The sequence below is a fragment of the Myotis nattereri genome (genome assembly GCF_964212035.1).
Source record: "Myotis nattereri genome assembly, chromosome: 1".
Classification (NCBI taxonomy): Eukaryota; Metazoa; Chordata; class Mammalia; order Chiroptera; family Vespertilionidae; genus Myotis; species Myotis nattereri.
The window spans coordinates 201,475,006-201,496,576 of NC_138075.1; the positions used below are offsets into that span (position 1 = coordinate 201,475,006).

General features: G+C 40.7%; 1 protein-coding gene across 2 annotated transcripts in view; it reads left to right on the top strand.

Annotated features, from left to right (window-relative positions):
* The window catches only part of CORIN (corin, serine peptidase), a gene marked incomplete at both ends in the record, with an annotated part of 202,761 nt that overhangs the window by 147,808 nt on the left and 33,382 nt on the right, over nt 1-21,571 (top strand). For both annotated transcript variants that reach the window (XM_081088332.1, XM_081088333.1), the window contains 4 exons: nt 8,026-8,257; nt 11,999-12,144; nt 12,875-12,982; nt 19,598-19,711. In XM_081088332.1, the coding sequence (XP_080944458.1) occupies nt 8,026-8,257; nt 11,999-12,144; nt 12,875-12,982; nt 19,598-19,711 (600 nt within the window). The remainder of the gene's footprint in view (nt 1-8,025; nt 8,258-11,998; nt 12,145-12,874; nt 12,983-19,597; nt 19,712-21,571) is intronic.

Consider the following 21,571-nt stretch of genomic DNA (forward strand, 5'->3'; position numbering starts at 1 on the left):
TACCATTACTTTCAACTCAGCGTTAGCTCCTATATATTATTTTCTTGGCTCCATCTGCAGGCAGATGCTATTTTTCTTCCCTTTGAAAGTTTAGTTTCAAAAATGGAAACTTTATACAAGAAGCAAATGTGATGTTCATCTGTATAGCCGCATGAAACTTTGGCTGTCTGTTCTTTTAATAAAATTTATTCTCACCTTTCCAGGAACTCTTGCAGCCAGTATGTTAATGATTTGGTGGCGATGTAACAGCTCCAAATGGTGTGGATAGGGGGCTCTCTACACCTGGCTTTCAGGAGGAAGGATTATTAGGGGAGGTAGAATGGGTAGTGGAGGGCTGTGTAGATTCTCACGAGAAATTGAAAATGAATCAGAAAGACTCTGACTCTGATACTTCTTTCACTTTTCATAATTAATTTTTGGTGTCACCTTCAATATGGAGCTTGAAATTAAAAGCAGGTCTGTCACTTTGAGTTGATAAGAAGATGACTTTTTTTAAAAAAGATATATTTTTATTGATTTTAGAGAGGGAGGGAGGGAGAGAGAGAGAGAGAGAGAGAGAGAGAGAGAGAGAGAGAGAGAGAAACATCAATGAAGAAAGAGAATCATTGATTGGCTGCCCCCTGCACTCCCCACACTGGGGATCGAGCCCACAACCTGGGCATGTGCCCTTGACCGGGAGTCCAACCTCGATCTCCTGGTTCACAGGTCGATGCTCAACCACTGAGCCACACCAGCCGGGCAAGGTGACTTTTTTAGCACATACCCTCGCCATTGAGGTCCACGGGAAGCTGGGAGGTTGACAAGTTTATGGGTTTGAGTCCTTGGATTTGCTGCAGTTTTAGGGTTCTAGTTTTACTTGATGACCTTTCTGGGTCAATATGGAGCTTTCTGGTCAATCTGGGGCTGCCCTGTAACCATTGGGGAGTCTCCAGGGGTGAAAACAGTGGGAAGGAATTCGAGGAAGGCAGCCACTGACAACCCAGCTGACAGGACTTTTTATTTTCATGAGCACTTAACTGGTTGAGACACAATACCCAGCCCTCCTCCACTTCCCAGGTGAGAGAACAGTGCAGATAGATAGCAGTCTTACTACTAAGACCCACTGCTGTTTACTCACTCTACACTGATTCAAGTGTGTGTGTGTGTGTGTGTGTGTGTGTGTACATGCATGTGTGTATGCATGTGCACATATATGTGTGTGTACACTCATGTGTGTATATATATATATATTCTGGATCCATCGTTTCACTTTGGTTATCTCCCAACCTGCTCCAGAACTTTTCCAGAATTATTTAGTTACTTCACCTTGAACTTGAGATGAGTAATTTTAAACAGTGACAGTGTCATCTCAAAGACATATATGTATTATTAAAGTTTTAGGAGTTGTCCGATATGGGATGTCACTTATTATTAGACTCAAAAAAATCAAAAGAACTTTTGGTGAAGAATATTTTATCCTATTTTCTCTCTATTTGAAATGTTCCAAGATTTAAATCTGTTATCTATCAAAAAAAGAAGTTGTAGAAAGGACACTAGATGACTCTGATTTATACATTTAACCAACATTTACAGTGTGTGCACAATGGTCCAGGCCCTGGGATGGACACTGGGCATGTTAGTGGTGAAGAAGCAGCATGATTGCTACCTTCCTGCAGGTGACTTTCCAGGGTGGGAGAGCACACTGCCGCCTTCCCACTCATATATACCACTTTGGTCTCTCTTTAAATTTTTTAAAAATATATATATTTTACTTCATTTCAGAGAGGTAAGGAGAGGGAAACAGAGGGTAGAAACATCAATTATAAGCGCGACTCATTGATCAATTGCCTCCTGCATGCCCCACACTGGGGATTGAGCCACAACCTGGGCATATATCCTGCCAGGGAATCAACCATGACCTTCTCATTCAAAGGTCAATGCTCAACCACTGATCCTTGCTGGCTGGGCTTGTTTCTCTTTATATTCTTCAGATACACTCAGTTTCCCCAGTGTCTCACTGTCTCACTGTCTCATCACTTCTTCATGCACCATAGATCCCCTGCCTGGTTTGCCCGTATATATTCAGCACTGACATCCCCTCTTCTGAGTGCCAGGCACTGGGCTAGTCACTGGTCCCACTCCTGCAGTGTATATGTAGTGAATATGCCTCACCTCCAGTTTAGAGCAAAGATATTAGTCCTTATTTTTCAAAGAGCTTTGGGATCATAGCTGTGTGCTTGGTTTTCTGTAAAGATGGACTGGTAGCATCTCCTCTCGGAAAACTGTGCACGTGAAATGTGACTACTTGAAGATCCTTATGCATAGGGAGATATAATTACTTAGATTCTGAGTCAGGACTGCACAGAACTCTTTCTCTGGCTCCTTCCAGTGGAGAATATGAATTTTGAGAATGTGAATATTCTGTCTGCTGGGGTCAGTGTCTTACTGGACTTCTAGTCCTTGAAGACACTGGTTCTTGCCATCCCATAAAATATAACTTTCTAATGGTCCCTGAAGATATACTGGGTGGGACCCAGGCATCAGTATGTTTAAAATTCCCATTTGACTCCAATGCTCAGCCCAGTTGAGAATTATTGATTTAGTGGTCTGCTCATGACTAGGCCACAGAGGTATGTGACATCTCCAAAACTAGATATGAAAAAGTCTTCGTAATTTTTCAAAAAGGTGTATGACTTATCTCAGATTCCCAGAAATGACTACAATGAGAAGCAAGCCTATAGAATAGTCAATAAACATATATTCATAGCCCATGGATACAGAAAACAATGTGGTTAAGACCAGAGGGAGGTAAGGGCAGGGCCTGGGTGGAGGAGGGCACAAGAGAGGAAATGGGGGACATCTGCAAAAATTTCAACAATAAAAACAAAAATCTATAAACTACATCTCTGATGACATTGTGTACTGATAGGCTTGAAGTATCACAGTATCACCACATATACTCATAGTCCAGAATCCTTAACATCTTTGGGCCCTTCTGGGAGGCAAAATACAGAACAACACAGACATATCCTTTGTCTGGCGTGGAGGGACTAATTATCCCTCTGCTTTGTAATGTGCAGTCCAGACATCTGGGGGAGCCTGGGACAGAGCAGCTCTTGGGCACTAGTCTCTCTCTGCTCTCGGCTCCCTTGATCACTATGGCTGCTTGCCTCAGGGGCTCTCCCAAACTGTCCACTGTGCTCCATCAACCGTTAGTTCTACATGCATTCTTTTCTTCAACACCAAGACCTAGAATAATTTTCCAAGGTCTATGCATTTTCTGCCTTCTCTTTGCCCTCTCTAGTTGGAAGGAATAAATGACATGGTGTGTGGCAAAAAGCCAAACACCACAATGGCTGGGAACTTCAGTCCTTGGAAGCAGATAGGAGATGAGAGGAATGAGCTCTTTGTGAGAGCATCCCCAATCAGTCAGTAAAAAATGAATGATTGAATTAGAATATTACTATTTGTGATGCAGTGATTGAATGGGTCAGGGCATTGAGCGTCTACGTCTGCAGATGTCACACAAAAAGAGGACGTGTGCCCTCTGATGAAAGAACCCAGCAGCACCTTCTGCCAAGGGATGAATCCCAACCAAGCCTCTCTATTTGTATTCAATTATCAGTGCTCAGGAAACAGGGAAGGCAGTGCAATGTGTTCAACTGCACCAAGACTGTGTAAGCAGCAAAATCTGGCACATTCTAAGGTCTGATCCCTGGGTTCTTCAGTAGTTAAAGCTATAAGGAAAAATAAAGGCATGGAGGGGGAACCCATATATTATAAGATACTTAAAAGACAAGTTAAAAAAATAATAACTCAGGTGGTGCATACTTATGTAATCTATACTAATAAAAGCTTAGGTGGCCCTCGTGCCCTTGCACGACACCATCATGTCATCACAAGATGGCCGCCCCATGTCATCACAAGATGGCGGACCCCATGTCATCACAAGATGGCAGACCCCACGTCGTCACAAGATGGCCACCCCCATGTTGTCACAAGATGGCCACTACAAGATGGCTGCCACAAGATGGCTGCCCCCATGTTGTCACAAGATGGCCAGCAGGGGAGGGCAGTTGGGGATGATTGGGCTGGCAGGGGAGGGAAGTTGGGGGTGATCAGACCAGCAGGGGAGCAGTTAAGCGTCAATCAGGCTGGCAGGGGAGTGGTTAGGGGCAATCAGGCAGGCAGGAAGGCGAGTGGTTAGGAGCCAGCATTCCCAGATTGTAAGAGGGATGTCCAACTGCCAAGGAGTTCCAGATTGGAGAGGGTGCAGGCCGAGCTGAGGGACACCCCCCCTATTGCATGAATTTTATGCACCAGGCCTCTAGTAAAACTATAAAAAAGAACAAGGAAGTGATAACTCTGGTACCCAGTAGTTACATTGGGGGGAGCAGAGAAGGTTGATATAAGACATATTCATAGGAAGGGGATGCTCGGCAAAGTTCAATTTCTTGAACTTGATGGAAGTCACAAGGGCGTCCACCTTATAATAACTCATCATGCTATTAAAAATAATAATGTACATATGTTGAATCATTATGTTCTACACCTGCAACTAATATAATATGTGTATTATATCTCAAAAACAATAAGGATAGCAATAGCGTTTGAAGCAAGGATAAATCATGGAATATTATATATGCCAACGGGTGTTGAAAAGTGACATTTTCTCATGTAAATAACCATCATTTAGTACATGATTTCCAGGAGCTTCAGAGTATTTCCTCACAAGGATATAACATCGTTTAGTTAACAATCCCGTCTTTGGGTTGAGTTTAATAAATCTTGTTTCAGACTTTGAAAGGTCGAATACTACTGAGACTCCATCAGGATCATTTTCTTTTCCCAACAGATCTTCCTGAAATCTCATTTAGGTTCAGGTTACTGTGCTAGGCACTGTGTCGCTCACATTGGAAATGGTGCTGTGGCATTTGAGCATCCTCACATGTTTGTGACTCGGTTGCCCTCTAGTGGCTATTGCAACTCTGGCTAGGGAGTGAGTCTAATGCAATAAAGAAACTTATTGGTATCATAAATCATAGAATTTGAGGCTGACAGATATCATGAGAATTTCTTTTGCTTAGTACTCCATGAAGAATGCATTATGAAAGAATAAATCACAAGATTCAGTCAATCTTACAACATTCAATAAAGGTCTCTAGAATAATAAATGATAATAACTTAATCCATTCATCCCCCTCAGTTCTGAAACACTTAAAGGTTAAATCTTATCCCAGATCAAAAGCAGTAAGTTCTCCATATATCTAAAGGGGAAAAAGTTATTCATGTGACATAGCTATTAATCAACTAAATGAAATGCACTAATAAAAAGTTAAAACTTGATAGGGTGGTAGGGGAGCAGAGAGAAAGGAAAGACATGTAAGAAAAAAGAGACTGCGATGCTGCATAAAAGTCTGTGTGGATGATCCCATTTTTGTGGAACTATAATTTTAAAATTAGAAAAAATATAGAGTTGAGCTTCATCCACTGACTTGGAAATGGTCATGATAAATAATTAAACAACAAAAAGTTGAAGAGTAATAGGAATAGTGCAATTCTACTATGGCAAAAACGAACACACGCTCTGTCTTTGTGTGTAAAGTCTTGTATGCGTAGATATGAGCAGTGGAAAGTAAGGAAGGCTTCAGACTCATCTGAGGGTTTGAGAGAAAGTGAGAGAACAGGGAGTGGGAGACGATGAACTTTTTACTTTATGCATCTTTGTATTGTTTTATTGTTAGGAGGAACATTCGTTTTAAAAATAATCTAAAATAAGAATATGCCAATGTTTCTCCTCTTTCGTAAATCAAAGGAAATGATCAACTGAACCAACCTCATACTCTCTCTGTTTCTTTTTCCAATTATAGTTTACATTCGCTATTATTTTGTATGAGTGTCAGCTGTTCAGCATAGTGATTAGACAAACATATACTTTACGTAGTGTTCTCCCTGATAGTTCCAGTACCCACCGGGCACCATGCACAATTATTACAATATTATTGACTACATTTCCTATGCTGTACTACCCTTCCTATTTCTTTCTCTTCTCTCCACCCTGTACTCATCCTTAAGATTTTGTTACATCGTCCCACGTAAACTGAGAGTATGTTACACTTTGCCTGTACAGCTTTCCAGCTGGCCAATGCCAGGCTTCTTATCAGCACAATCCCTGGGAAGCCCTCAGATTCTTTAGCATGTGGTCCTGGAGCTGTCTTAGGATTTCACCCCAGTTGTCATTACCAATCTGTTAGTGCGCATACCACTTCCTAGTCAAATAACTACGTTTAATTGGCATACTTACTGTTAGTCAGGCATGGAGTCTTCAGTCAGCTTGGGCCGATCCTAGGAAGATACTCATTTGATTATCTCATCTCGGGTATGTCTACTATGGACAGAGAGGGAGGAGGGGTCCTTTCTACCGCAACCCCCAAACCTGCCCAAACCCCTGTGAGGCGTCCTGAGCCTCCCTTGCTCCACCTCGTCTCTCTGGGCTCCTTGCCACCGTCCCAGCGGCTCACGTTCTGCTACAGCTGCCAGCATGTGTGTCTTCCTATGAAGAGTGTGGAGTGTCTCAATGGTGGGGACTAAACTTGTTATTATTTTTATATATTTAGTGCCTAGGATAGTTCCCGACACTTTCTCCTCCTTTTCTTCCTTCCTTCCTTCCTTCCTTCCTTCCTTCCTTCCTTCCTTCCTTCCTTCCTTCCTTCCTCCCTCCCTCCCTCCCTCCCTCCCTCCCTCCCTCCCTTCCGGCACTGTCCTTGGTGCTGAATTTGAGATTAATGTGTGTAGCCTCATTTCTCAAAACCATCCATGGGGAGGGGGGTGCGAATAGTAAAGAATACAGCAGAATTTGTAATATCTTATTCAATAAAGGGGAAAAAAAGAAAAAAAGAATACAGCAGAGGAAAATGCAGTAGCCATGCTGGAGATGCTATGGCTCTCAGCAGAAACTCAGTCTGGGAGTGGGAAGTCTTCCTGGAAGAGGTGACTTGTGAGTCCTGCAGACTAAGGAGGAGTAGCTTGGTGGGGAGGATGGGAAAGGATTATTCCAGGCAGTGGGTACTCTATGTACTGGCAGCTGGAACTGCGACTGCATTTGAGTGGTGATTACAAGTATGCCAAGCAAAGAAAGGGGTAAGAGAGGAGCCAACAGGGCTCACAAAGGCATTCACTTCTTAAAATATCTGGTGTTGCCAAGGAAATACTGCTGACCAGATAGTCGTAGGCAATGAGGCTGGAAAGTCAGGGTGTCATTGGAGTGTGAAATAGCATTGGATGCCAACTTAATGGGTTCGGATTTTACCTCATTGGAAATGATAGCTAACATATCTCGGGCTCCTCTGCCTCTGAATCTCATAGCTTTAATATATAATTTTTTTTAAATTGATTTCAGAGAGGAAGGGAAAGGGAGAAAGAGATAGAAGCATCAATGATGAGAGAATTATCAATCAGTTGCCTCCTGCACGCCCCCCACTTGGGATCAAGCCAGCAACCCGAGCGTGTACCCTGGCTGGGAATCACACCGTGACCTCCTGGTTCGTGGGTCGATACTCAACCACTGAACCACACCAGCTGGGCTTGTAGCTTTATATTTAAATCCATTAATTAACAATGAAATGTAGAAAAATTATTTAATGCCCACTTTAGTCAAATTCGTTGTTGTTTTTTTATGGCTATAAAGATGATGAGGAACATACAAGTTTAGAAGTCATAAATAGAAGAAGAAAACAAAGTGAGTAAAAGAATCATGAAAAAGATCCACTTTCAGATAAGTTGAACCAAAGGGAAAAATGAGGAAGACTTTCTAAATCATGTGTGCTGGGCACTGTGTTAGCAGCCACACACAGAGAAATGAATCTTGATTTGGCACTTTATTAACCAAATTACTTAATTTTCTATAGCAGTGTTATATGTTGCTTGTATTCTAGTCTTAGCTACTTTAAAGAGAAAGTAGACTTCAAAATTTTGTAAGTTTTAAAGAAACAGTTACATATGCGAAATTAATATATCTATGTGTCTGTTCATGTGTTTTCTTGGCAGGTCAATGTGAACCAATTACCTTGGAACTCTGCATGAATTTGCCCTACAACTATACACATTACCCAAATTACTTTGGCCACAGGACTCAGAAGGAAGCGTCCATCAGCTGGGAGTCCTCTCTTTTCCCTGCACTTGTTCAAACCAACTGTTACAAATATCTCATGTTCTTTGCCTGCACCATCTTGGTACCGAAATGTGATATGAATACAAGCCAACGTATCCCCCCTTGCAGGTAACACAGTGGGGTCTCTTCTATTACCTCACACATCCTCATTTTCCCTTGGGGAGAACTGAAGGAAGGAAGACTTAGTCCGAGTTTAGACGAAGTGCGAATCTTACCAAGGAGCTCTGTATTTAACAAATTACATATTTAAAAGGTAAGGAAGCAGGAATTAGAAAATGAATAATCGAATAAGAATTCATTCCTGAATGAGGGAGGTATAAAGTGCCTTTCATAATAGTTTCTGTACTTCAATCAAATAAAATTACATGTGTGTCATTTTGGTTGATCAAGAAGTGTTTTCAAAGATGTGAGTTAGCAGAAGACCAGGTGTATCTGCCTCTTTCCCTGCAGCAATGCTGTGTTAAAAATGCTGCTTTTAAATATATATAATGATTTCAGAGAGGAAGGGAGAAGGAGAGAGAGATAGAAACATCAGTGATGAGAGAGAATCATTATTTGGCTGCCTCTTGCACACCCCCCATTGGGGATCAAGCCTGCAACCCAGGCATGTGACTGGAATTGAACCATGACTTGGTTCATAGGTCAACACTCAACCGCTGAGCCACAACGGCTGGGTTAAAATGCTGCCTTCTTGTAGCACTTAGAGGTGAGCTATGTTACACAAGGAATGGCCTGAAAGGGACCTAATGCCAGCTTCACAGGCTGGACAGGGGATGGACATTGCGGACAATTTCCTACCTACTTGAGTTAAATAAGGGACAACATTTCAAGAGTGCAGCTTGGACTTAAGATATGAATGATATCTATGGGTTAAAGAGCGTTGCTATGGAGTCCACTGTCTGATCAAGTTCTGGCTCTTCTCACCCTGGTGTATAGCCTGAAACTGGTTCCTCAGGTTCTCCCAGCCTCAGTTCCTGTATCCTGTATCACTGGATAGTGATGGTGGTTTTGAGATGAAATGAAAGTGCATAAATGCAACGTGCTGCTCATTGATTGTAAGAACACGATGCCCCGATGACAGGGCACGAGCACAGCTGCTTAGCACAGTGTGGTCCCTCTTCTACGCCAGGTGTTAGGGGCTGTAGTCAGAGATCGTGCATTTAGGAGTCAGCCATCTTGGAGGTGGGTGGCTGCTCTCCCCAATGCTGTTTTCCATCAAAGGGTGAATCTACAGATGTGCCTGTCTCCATGGGAGTGGTAACTATGGAAACCATATGCTGAGATCAGAAGTCACTTAGAAGCTTAAGAAAAAGCAATAATGACAATATGGTGGACAGATGGAAACGCAATAAATTATATACTGAATATCAGATGGATGACAAGGTAGGGGCACCTACAGAGTAGGGCAGGAAACAATAAAATTGCAGAATGACTTGAGGAACCGAACAATTCATACCAATAGAGTAAAACTTACTGTTGGTTTGTGCACACATAATTCTGAAAATTTCTGTTAAATGCCTTTTGAAGTGCCACTAATAAACTACCTACCAATTTTATTCTACGGATTTCTAAATCTTATTTCCTTTTTGCTGGGCAAGGTCAATGATAGTGAATAATTGCTTTTAATAGTACTTAACAAATTCTTGTGTTTGACTTTCTTTTCATATGTATGTAAAAATTTCCCTAGTGCAGTATTCTCTGGGACAAATTTTCACTCACATATAATTTATAATTTTAGGCTTAAATTTCATATCAAAATGCCTAAGATGAGGCTGATCCTGAGACATTTTGCTGAACTTCTTTTAGATACTTTAGTTCTGTTTCTTGGGTTTACACATACACATACATCTTTCATTTTCGGTGAATTTTACATTTTGATATTTATTTAGATGATAAAATTTTTATATTATAACAAGAATACTATCCTAAAATTCATGAAGTAATACATAGTTGCTTTTGTCAAGCCTGTTTATTTTAAAATTAGTTTTTAATTATGAATCAGAAAAATCTAACATTCTCAAGCCCTTACTTTGTGCTAAATACCTTAAGATACTTCTGCCATCTCATCCTCAATATCACCTTCTGAGGGAGACCCCTGCCATCAGGTCTGCGGTTTTGGCTCAGCACCACACAGCTAGGGATGAGGACAGCGCCCCCTGCAGTTTCCATGCTGTGTGTTGTACTATTTCCATTTTATAGAAAAAAAAAAAAGGAAATGATAGAGTCAAGCACTACACAGTCTTTCATATAAATTAGGTATTATGTGAATAATTTAAAGTATCAGCAGCAACCAATTTATATACACTTTTTATAAATCTGCAACAAACTGTTCAATCCAATAGGCAGTTATCGAACACTAATTGAACTTCCTGTTTTTGCAAAACGGATGTGGGAACGCCATGGATTTTTCTCTTCCCCGCCCCAACACCACCACATTCCTCTGCTAAACCAGCAAGGAGTTATACTATGTCTTGTCCAGACTTAAATCTAGACAGAGCTTTATCTGCAACTTCCTGATTCAATTGCTAACCATTCCCTATCTTGTTGAAATTAACTTACAGTTTAAAGTTTGAGACTTTTGACAAATAAGAATGTATGTAAAAGGAAATAAGAAATTTACCCAAAAGCTTACTTTAGTTGTGTCTGTTTTTAAAAAAATTATGTAACTAATTTCTTGGTGATATATTGAGGCAAAACCATGTCCCACCCATCCCTCAATAGGAAGTAAAGGCATCTTTCATGAGACATGTTGATACCTCAGGTTAATAATATTCTGGGTACAAATGAGAACGAACACAAATGAAAGCACCTAGCACAATGCTTAGTATATATTTTCTTTCAAAAGAAAAAACACACAAAAACCCCAAAAACTTTATTTTAACCAACTTGAACTCATTATAGAGGGTTTGGGAGAGGTACCAGCTTTTCAACAATATTGGTCTACGTGGAAGGAAGGAAGGGATGAATGCCGTAGGTAAGCCAGGTGGACCCATGAAATGGCTCACACAGCTGGTCACCAGAGGGAGAGAACGCTGAGGCTGAGGGTGTTGTAGAGATGCCATGACCGTTGGTGGGAGACTATCCACACTGATATTGGGGACTTCCCAGCTCGGAACAAAAATGTTGGAGAATGTGTCTGTCAAAAAAAAAAAAGGAGGGAAAATGAGAAGGGACTCTGTGTCCTGGATGGTTAGGGTACAGACTCGCAACTAGGAGACAAACAGGTCCTGGAGGGCTAGTGTACAGTCTAGTGAACATAGACAGCAATATTGCGCTGTAGTCAAACTCACAGAGAGTCTAGATCTTAAGTAGTCCAACCCCAAAAAGAGCTGATAATTGTGTGATAGGGATGCCAACTATAGCTCCAATAGTGATTTTATTACAATACATAAACATATCAAATCAACATGTTTTTCTTGTTAAATGACACAACGTTACATTAAATGAAACACATACAATATTTCTATTTCTGCAGCGAAGTTTCTTTTGGTGAAAGTATGCTGCTGGGAGGTACTCCCTTTGTAGAGCTATTATTTGTTTTGGTTTCCCAAATACCTATTATGTGCAAGTGCCTCCATATACAGGGGCAGGCAAAAGTAGGCTCACAGTTGTGCGAATGGAAAATAATACAATGATTAATAAATAACAGTACAAGAATAAACTCTGTTTCACATACAACTGTACACCTACCTTTGTCCACCCCTGTATATTGATACACATGCACACCAAATACATACACCACACACAGAGACACACCCACAGAGCATTAAAACCCAACACAGATTCCCAACATACATCTCAGGTGTAGTTATTCCTGCCTCTACTGTTTTGTCTTCCTTGCTCTTTCAGAGCTCTGTGTGAACACTCCAAAGAACGCTGCGAGTCTGTTCTTGGGATCGTGGGCCTACAGTGGCCTGAAGACACAGATTGCAACCAGTTTCCCCAGGAAAATACGGACAATCAAACCTGCCTAATGCCTGACGAAGACGTGGAAGGTTAATTTATAAATTAATTTCTGTGGGGTATCTAATATGGATGAACATATTAGTTCCTTTTTTGAAGTCTCTCTGTTGCTATTTTATATATATATTTAGTTGCCACTCAGGCTTTATAGGGCAGTGAATTGCTTTGAAAATTGATTGCTTTGAAGAATTTGGTACTCATTTGTTAGACATGGTCTTTATTTTAAAAATGAATTGCCGAGATGAATTTAATAATACAAGTATTTATTTTAACCACACTTAACTCACAGAGCCCATTACATATTCTAGGGTTTCTGAAGGTAATAGTTAGGACTTGGTTCCTTCAACTGCAAAGCATTTGGAGATCTTGGCAATATGGGAGCTCAGGCGGAGAAACGAAATGGGGGACCAGTCCCAGGTGGAAAGACTAGAATGGGAAACAGCCGAGACATGTAGGGCAGCTGGGTAGGTAGAAGCGTGGACTCCACAGGACATTTTAGGCTCTGGCAGCGTTAGGATGTCCATTCAGGAAGAGCGTTAATTTATGGAAAGTGTAAACACTGATCTGGAGAAGTGATGACAGAGATGCAGGAGGAAGATGCTGATAAGCAGACAGAAGACGGCTATTTCAACTTCGCAGAGGACCTGACTTATCCTCAGTAATCGATCCTTGCCTACATTCCACACAGTAAGTAGATAAATGAGCTGATGGTCCTGGGGTTTCTGTTTACTGACAGTAATGTGTCCCATTGTTTTTCAACAGAATGCTCACCTAGTCACTTCAAGTGTGACTCAGGACGGTGTGTGCTGGCCTCCAGAAGATGCGATGGCGAGCCCGACTGTGACGATGACAGCGATGAGGAAAACTGTGGTATGTGTGTGAGATGGCACTTTTCTTGAATACACTAACAACTGGTTGGGATAAGGGACTGTGTTCAAGAAATAACTGTTCACGGATCGTTCTAAATAGGGATTAGGATTGAATGCTAATATAGTTTCTTCTTAAATCATCAAATGGCAAGGCATGAATTGATGTGTTTTTCCTGTTAATTCGATTGATTTTCCCTAACTTACACTTCTATTTATAACCTTGATGAAAAATTGGGTGTCCCAAAAATGTATTCACACACTTTGAGTAATTATAATGGCAGGGGCTATTGAAATACATTTCATTTGCAAAACTGAGCCATCAGCTTTTAAAGTGTGTATATGTTATTTTGGGACACCCTGTACATGCAAACCCTTAGTAGAAGGAAAAGCACGTCACTAAAGTAAGGAATTAGTTTTGTTATTAGAGATTATAAGGCAGTTGTCATCGGTCTTTGCATATGATGCCCATGCTGTTAGGTATCTAGATACAAAGAGACAGAGTTCAGGCTCCAATGTTCAAATTTAATTGGGATTTATTTTCATGCCCTCTCCAATTTTGCATCTATTGGCAAAGGGTAAAACGCTTTCTGGCGTTTCTGCCATTGAACTCCAAAATCACTCATGGAAAGGCCAGAAATGCCAATAGTAACTTAAGTGGCACTAATTCCCATTTTATTTCTCTGCAAACCTTTGTACTTGTAACTCAGAATGTGTCAGGGAATAGAAAACAGACAATGCTTTTTGCTAAACAATATTCTAGAGTAAGGCAAAACAACCGAAAATCTATCTAAAGATTAGGTTGGTTATGATGATTTAGCTTATTCTGCTTTTAAAAATTGACACTTTTTTTTTTTTTTTTTTTTTTTACCATCAAAGCACATAAGGAAATACATCTTTTGAAATCATTTTATTCTTTTGGCCTTTTAAGTATAAATACTACCTTGCTCCCCAAAATGAATTTTCCATAGTAAACAGTGCCCTTTTGGTCTAGACAAAATGTCACAATCAATCAATTGAAATCTTATCAGCTGCTATAAATATGGACAAGCGCATCTTCTAGAAAATTAGAACTGTCAGAATAATGGTACAATGCCTGGGATAATTTTGTTAGGGAGGAACATACAGTGTTTTGAGAAGCTACTGCCGTTTGCTTGTTTGTGATCTTTATGTAGAGAAATAAATCAAAACCAATTGAATATTTCTTATCTGAGTGATTTATTGAGAATCTATTGAATTGTTTTCTAACTATGACTTTAATGGGTGATGGTACTCTGAGATGCATTTTTACACGGATTATCTTAGATGATTCAAAGCAGTTACATGGTACCTACTGAGGTGGATAGACCTAAATTTACAGTAAGGTACTAAACATTTGAGAAATTTAAAAGTTTAGTTTAAAAGAAGAATCTTACCAGGACTAAAAGATCGGAGTTCTAGAATATACTCTGCAAAAAAAGAAATCCGAAGCACTATAGGTTTTGAATCATCCTAAAATATCAGTTTTCTCAGTAAGTCATGAGTTTTCATGAACACTTTAGTCACATAATCAAAATGATACAAGAAGTTTTCTCATCCCTATCAAACACTCAAAATATTGATGCACTACTGAGAGATCTCATTAAAGAAACGAGAGTGGGAGGGGAATTAATACATTTGGAGTTACATTAATTGCTCCAACAGTATTAAGTCACGAGAACACCCACTACCTTTTCCAAAGTGACTGATAATAGAAAATTTACATACGTTCCCCTTTGGGATGTGTGCACACATTGGAATGGGCAGGTCTGATGCTCTGGGACGACAGGGACACTCAAAATCAAATAAGGAAACTGCGTGGAGGAAGGCTCACTATTGGGAAATCACCCAGTTCCCATTAGTCTACCTGCTCAGTTTGTCTCTCTGCTCCTTGGCCTGCATGGGCATCCCATCTGGCAATGCAGCCGCCAGCTCTGGCAAAGCTGGTTTCACCCCAAACTTCAGGTCTTTTTGCTTATTGTGTCCATTGTGGAGTTGTAGGCACTTAAATGCTTGGACTTCACTGACTAATGTGACAATTAACTATTCACTCTCTCACATCTGCAGTTCCCCCAGGAGTTCCAACAATATTATTGGGTTTCCCCTCAAAACAAGACTTATTTAATTATAAGATAATAGATGTTTTGGAAATCTACTTTGAGTCATTTTGGCACATCAGCAGGGAAATATGGTGGGCAAAGCATACCATTAATAAATACACTTTGAAATATATGCATTAGAACAGTGATGGCGAACCTTTTGAGCTCAGCGTGTCAGCACTTTGAAAAACCCTAACTTAACTCTGGTGCCGTGTCACATGTAGAAATTTTTTGATATTTGCAACCATAGTAAAACAAAGACTTATATTTTTGATATTTATTTTATATATTTAAGTGCCATTTAACAAAGAAAAATCAACCAAAAAAATGAGTTCAGAGGTTCGCCATCACTGCATTAGAATTTAGCAATGAACAATGTTCTGAAGTCTCCTGCTCACGTGGTAAATTTTTGTTGTTGAAGTCATTTTCAATGTATGTAAACAATATTTGAAAATCTGTCAGCATTAGGAATATTTTCACCAAGTGTTTGGAAGAATTTTGCAAATCTGAACACATCATTCTAGAATTATGGGATGGAACCTAATATTAGGAGTGATTGTTAAGTCAGCATTATTGGTACAGAAGACTTTATTGTCTTAAAGGTTGACAGTTTGTCATTAATTGAAATATACTATATAGATGGAGCTGCCTGTGAAACTAGCAACTTCATGAAACAAGCTGATTTCCAATCTAATATTTTCCAAGCATTAATACCTAAGCAATGAAGGAAAAGGCAAAGATCTGGGCAAAGAAATGAATAAGAATCACGTAAAAGAAAGGAGAGCTGAAGAAAATAACCATGGAATTATATTTCTGAGTTTTGCCTTCATGTTATAGATTTGAGTTTGAGGCTGAGATTAGCTTTTGCTAAACCTGTGCCCACAATTTAGGTGAGTTACAGGCAGGAGCAAGGTGGTACCTGGGCTGTGATGTGAGGAGCAAGGCTTCTCAATGGGGCGGTCATGGGAATAGAGCTAAAACAGTTCCTTTGTTTCTACTGTGGAAATAAACCCTTTATTACATGAACACAGCACCACAATTCCTAATTGATCACGATTCCATATACAAGCGCATACACCATAGGGGGAAAGATTGACAGCAACACAGATGCCTGAGTGATGATGTGCCTTTCCGTTTCTCTTCAAATAACTTAGAAATCATTCCATTATCTATCTTTGGTTTCCTCTTGGGCTCAAATAAAATCAAATCTATAAATATAACCTGAATATTTTCTCCTAGTCAAAACCCCCTTAGGCTGTGTTTAAAGAGCCTTTGACTCACATTTGTGGGGTTTGCTGTTTGATTTTAAGAGTTTTCCAAAAGATTCTTTCCTACCCAGTTGGTCACTTTAGCATCACACTGTAGCTTTGATGAGTGAGCGTTGTCATTATCTCTGTGCCAAGTGGTTGTTATTTTGACACCAATGATTATTTAGTTTCATAACCTACAGCTGCATTAAACACTCCATCCCATGATACCTATTTTTAATTTTTTAATATATTTTTATTGATTTCAGAGAGGAAGGGAGAGGGAGGGAGAGATAGAAACATCAGTGATGAGAGGGAATCATGGATCAGCTGCCTCCTGCATGTCCCCTACTGGGATTCAAGCCCACAACCTGGGCATGTGCCCCAACTGGGAATCGAACTTTGACCTCCTGGTTCGTAGGTGGACGCTCAACCACTGAGCCGGTGGGCCTGTTTTAAATTTTTAATGGAGTCCTGACCTTTTCCTTTTAAAGTATACATTTAAAATAGCATTGTACCAAACATGTCACTTTAAAGGGAGGGTGGTTTCTTCACAAAATAACAGGACTGTCTTCCATGTGATGAATGTCTTGACCTTTTCATTCTACTTCATGTATGCTTTACTATAACTCCACGAAGGAGGTGTGAGGCCACACAGACTTTTATTACAAAACAGAAGATACAGAAGAGGAAGTTAATGCTTATCAAGTACACATTTAATCTTTTGTGTCAGGCACTTTTATTACTATTTTAAAGATATGAAACCGAGGTTCAGAGAAGTTAAGAAACTCATCCAAGATCACACAGCAAGTGAGATTGGGGCTAGGATTCAAGTCCAGGTGTCCAACTCTGCAGCTGTGCTTCCCTCATGCCTTTTAGGGAAGAACACAACTAAAGATCTGAACCTGGATCCCAACTGGATCTTTCTTGAAAAAGCTGGATTTGGAGAGATTTATTTATTTTCTCTAAATTTCACTTGTAAAATGGTGATGGCAATACTGATGTTGTGATGTTCAGATCTAGAATTTATAGTGGGTAGTGAATGTCTCTTATGGTCATTACTTTTTGTGAGACGCAGGCCTTATGTCTCAGAAGATCTGCTTTTGTGGTCTTTCACTAGCTCATTCCAAAAGTCCACGTTCTTCTTCCTACTCGAAGGAAGGGAACCTTGTGAATAGTCAGAAAGACTCCTGCTTTATCTCCCTTTCTCCCCACACAGTGGGGCTGTGATGAAAGAAGCAGCCCTTAGAACGGGTGGCCTGTGGGATGCTGACACCTCTGTCTGATTTCCCCCGCTCTGCTCTGCGGTGGAAGCGGCACACTGTGCCATTTGGCAGGGGCTGGGCCCTGAAGGGCAGACGTCCGGCTCCTTCGCAGATCTACTGGGACCCCAGGGGCTGCCATTGTCAGAACATTCCAGATGATGCCTGTATCCTCCGCTAGCTGAAAATCCAAATCATGACCCTGTGAGTTCCCAGAGCAGATGTCCCCGGGCCTAAGACCATTCCAAATGTGCAGCTGGTAAAAGACTCTCCTCTCATTAGTGATTTCCTGACTTTTTGAAGGCTGAAGCACTTCAAACCTAATTTTAGCTCATAGTAAAAATACCTCTTTTGGTACCTTTTCTTGATAAGAATTTGGAAAAGCATATTTTTTTCTTATAATGGATTTCAAGAATCATGAGTCAATCATCTATGAAATTTCCCCGAATTATTTGTGCTAAGTCAGATGAGAAATAGCATTTTTTTAAAAAACTCATTTTATCAGTACTTTTCATCTCACCTTAAATTAAATAGTCTTTCCTGGAAATGAGAGAGACTTTTTGTTCCAGTGTAGATGAAGTTCCATCTAAAATGCACATGTAAGAGATCTCACTTATAGGTGGAATCTAATGAACAAAATAAATTGATGAACAAAATAGACCCAGAGACATTGGAGCATGGAACAGACTGATGTATTTCAGAGGGAAGGGGTAGGGTGGGGCTGAAAGAGCTTAACTGAAGAACTTATATGGATATATGCACAACCCATGGACACAGACAATAGTGCGATGAAGGCCTGAGGGGGCAGGTGGCAGGTGCTGGGTGGAGGGGGTCAATGCGGGGGGGGGGGGCATCTGTAATACTTTCAATAATAAAGATAAATTTTAAAATAAAATAGAATACACATATGTTGAGGGTCTGCCAAGGGCTAGCTACTGTTCTAGGCAGGGGTGAAAGGTACCCAAACATGAACGCCCTGTGGCCTCTTCCTTCATGCACCTTCCAGCCTGAGGGCCAGGGGTCCAACTGGAGTGACAAGAACACATTGGAGCCCAGGCCGTGCGGCTCAGTGGTTGAGCATCGACCTGTGAACTGGGAGGTCGAGGTTCAATTCCAGGTCAGGGCACATGCCTGGGTTGCCAGCTCCAGCCCCGGTGGGGGGCGTGCAGAAGGCAGCTGATCAATGCTTCTCTCTCATTATTGGTGTTTCTATCTTTCCCTCTCCCTTCCTCTCTGAAATCAATGAAAAATTTTTTTTAAAAAGAACACATTAGACTCTTGGCATGTTTTAACAGACATAGGAGACACACTGTGCTTGATTCAAACATCATTAAGTTCATCGCAAGTGCTTCTGTAGCAGCGGCAAATTACAATTCAAGCTTATAGTCTTGATCTGGTGCAAATGTGCTCATTTCCATTTTAACTGATAAAGTGTGTAACCTTTGTTCTCTGGCTACATTACTAAAGTAAGTGATGGCTTTCCTACTGGCTCTGAAACTTGTTTTGTAGATATTTGGCATAGGAGGGGCCTCCTTTGCCACACACACACAGATGGTCTGTACATTTGTGGACTGAAATTACGTTTTTAGATAATAGGCATGTAGTTTACTAGGTTTTGGCATCTTTGCTTAAAATCATAGCTCACCATTTTATAGAGGAGCCTTATGTGTTGGCAAGTTGACTCAGAAAGCAAAAGGAACAGTTAAAGATGAACGTTAATGTATAATTGCTTTTTCATACCCCCCCCCTCCCCCATTTTCTATACTTCACATTTGATCTTCTCTCAGCAGAGCTGTACTACTTATATTGCAGTATGGAGAGTATCAAGTATTTCTACTTTCAAGATCATGTGTTTATGGTATATAGGAGTAAATACTCTTTGAGAAAAAAGAAATGAGGCCTTTCTGTTGTGATTTTTCTACGTAGCCTGATCACTTTCATCTTTATTTTCACCTCCACAGCTATTGCAAATGACCTTTTCTTCTGTCTCCAGGCTGTAAAGAGAGAGGTCTGTGGGAATGTCCATCCAACAAACAGTGTTTGAAGAGCACCGTCATCTGTGATGGGTTCCCGGACTGCCCCGATAATATGGACGAAATAAACTGCTGTGAGTCTTACTGGAACTTGTCAACACACAAAATTACCTCTCATTGTGAATAGAAGCTAGACATTTGGAAATATGTGTCAAAAGCTTTTAGTATGTTCAGACTTTTTTTTTTTTTACCAAAAGACAGTCAAACATGTATAAGTTTATGCACAATGGTATTATACTAACACTAGAGGTCTGGTGCACGAATTTGTTCACAGATGGGGTCTGGCTGGCCCACCCCATCAGGGCTGGCCAGGTGGAGGGGCCACGAGAGGTTGTTTGGCCAGGAAGAGGGCCGGTTGGCCAGCCACAGTGTGCGTCATAGCTACTGGTTGTTCCAGTCACTTGGCTTTTATATATATAGATTATTTATAACATAAAAATTAAAATACTACAAATATCAAAAAATTTGGGGACATAAAATGAAATTATATGCAAAAATTAAAAAGCAAGTATAGGACTAATTTCTTCTGGGTTCATTACATATCATTAGGCGAATAAAACAAAATGTAAAGTATTATGTGTACTATTGTCCTGAGTTTTGAAAATACATAGATCCACATATAGAAAAAGATTAGAAGGTAATAAGTTCACAATTATAACCCCCTGGGTGGTGGGATTATTACGTGTTTTTGGTTTTTTTGTTTGTTTGTTTTTTTTTAATATATTTTATTGATTTTTCACAGAGAGGAAGGGAGAGAGATAGAGAGAGTTAGAAACATCGATGAGAGAGAAACATCGATCAGCTGCCTCTTGCACATCCCCCACCGGGGATGTGCCCGCAACCCAGGTACATGCCCCTGACCGGAATCGAACCCGGGACCTCTCAGTCCACAGGCTGACGCTCTATCCACTGAGCCAAACATGTTTCGGCAGGGGTTTTTTAATTTTTGTACTTTCTACCTTTTCTAAATGAATGGCCACATTTTTCAGAATCAGAAAAAAATTTATGTCTCTTAAGATATCTTACCTACTGGCTATAGAAAGCCCAGCTCAAGTTAACTTAAACAATAAAGATACTTATTATCTTTATTATAGTCTATATTATATATAACATATTATCATAGAAAAAGTCAAGTGTAAGAGGGATTCTTGAGGCTGGATGTGGGAGTTCAGCACTTCCATGATTCTCTTAGTTGGGCTTGACCTTGGGCTCACTCCCACCAGGTCCAGAGCACCGGGGGGCACTGTGCCTCCTTGATCATATCCAGTGGGAAGAAATAAGAAGCCTGCCCTCATTTCTCCAACATCAATTAGGGATTCGCTCAGATTCGCCAAACTTGAGCAGAGTCCTGCTAAGTGAGGAGCCTTTGTGTGGATCAGCAATGACCCCACGTGAACAGCTGAAATGCAACTTCTCAGGGAGAACCGATTAGGAAAAGAGGCTGGGTCCTCCAGGCCACCTCTAATCTAGGGTAGGACATATGGCCTGGCCAGCAGAATCTGGGCAGGAACTATCTTGCAGAGTACAACCCACAAAACCATAGGCCGAGACCCCGATCTTGGCTCACCTGTTCACTCTTGGACGAATAATTATATTCAGAAAAAAATAATTGTGATCAGAAAAATGCCGTGTCCTGCTTAAGCTGATCGGGAACTTCCTCTGGAGCTTGGGACAGTGTGCAGGTAGGGAACCGGGGAGCGGTGAACAAAATCATTATCCCTTAAAAAAGGAGAAAGAAAGGAGATGGATGCTAGGTAGGCAACCAAGGAGTTTCACTGTGACCTTTTTAAAACCCAGGAGAGAATCAGGTGTGACTCAGAGAGTCATTTACTAGTAGAGATTTTGAAAACATAGACAGTATCCACATATGTGAACGGAGCTGGTTTTCATGCTGTGGTGACTTCAGCCCACTCACCCCTGTGCTCTGCTTGTGA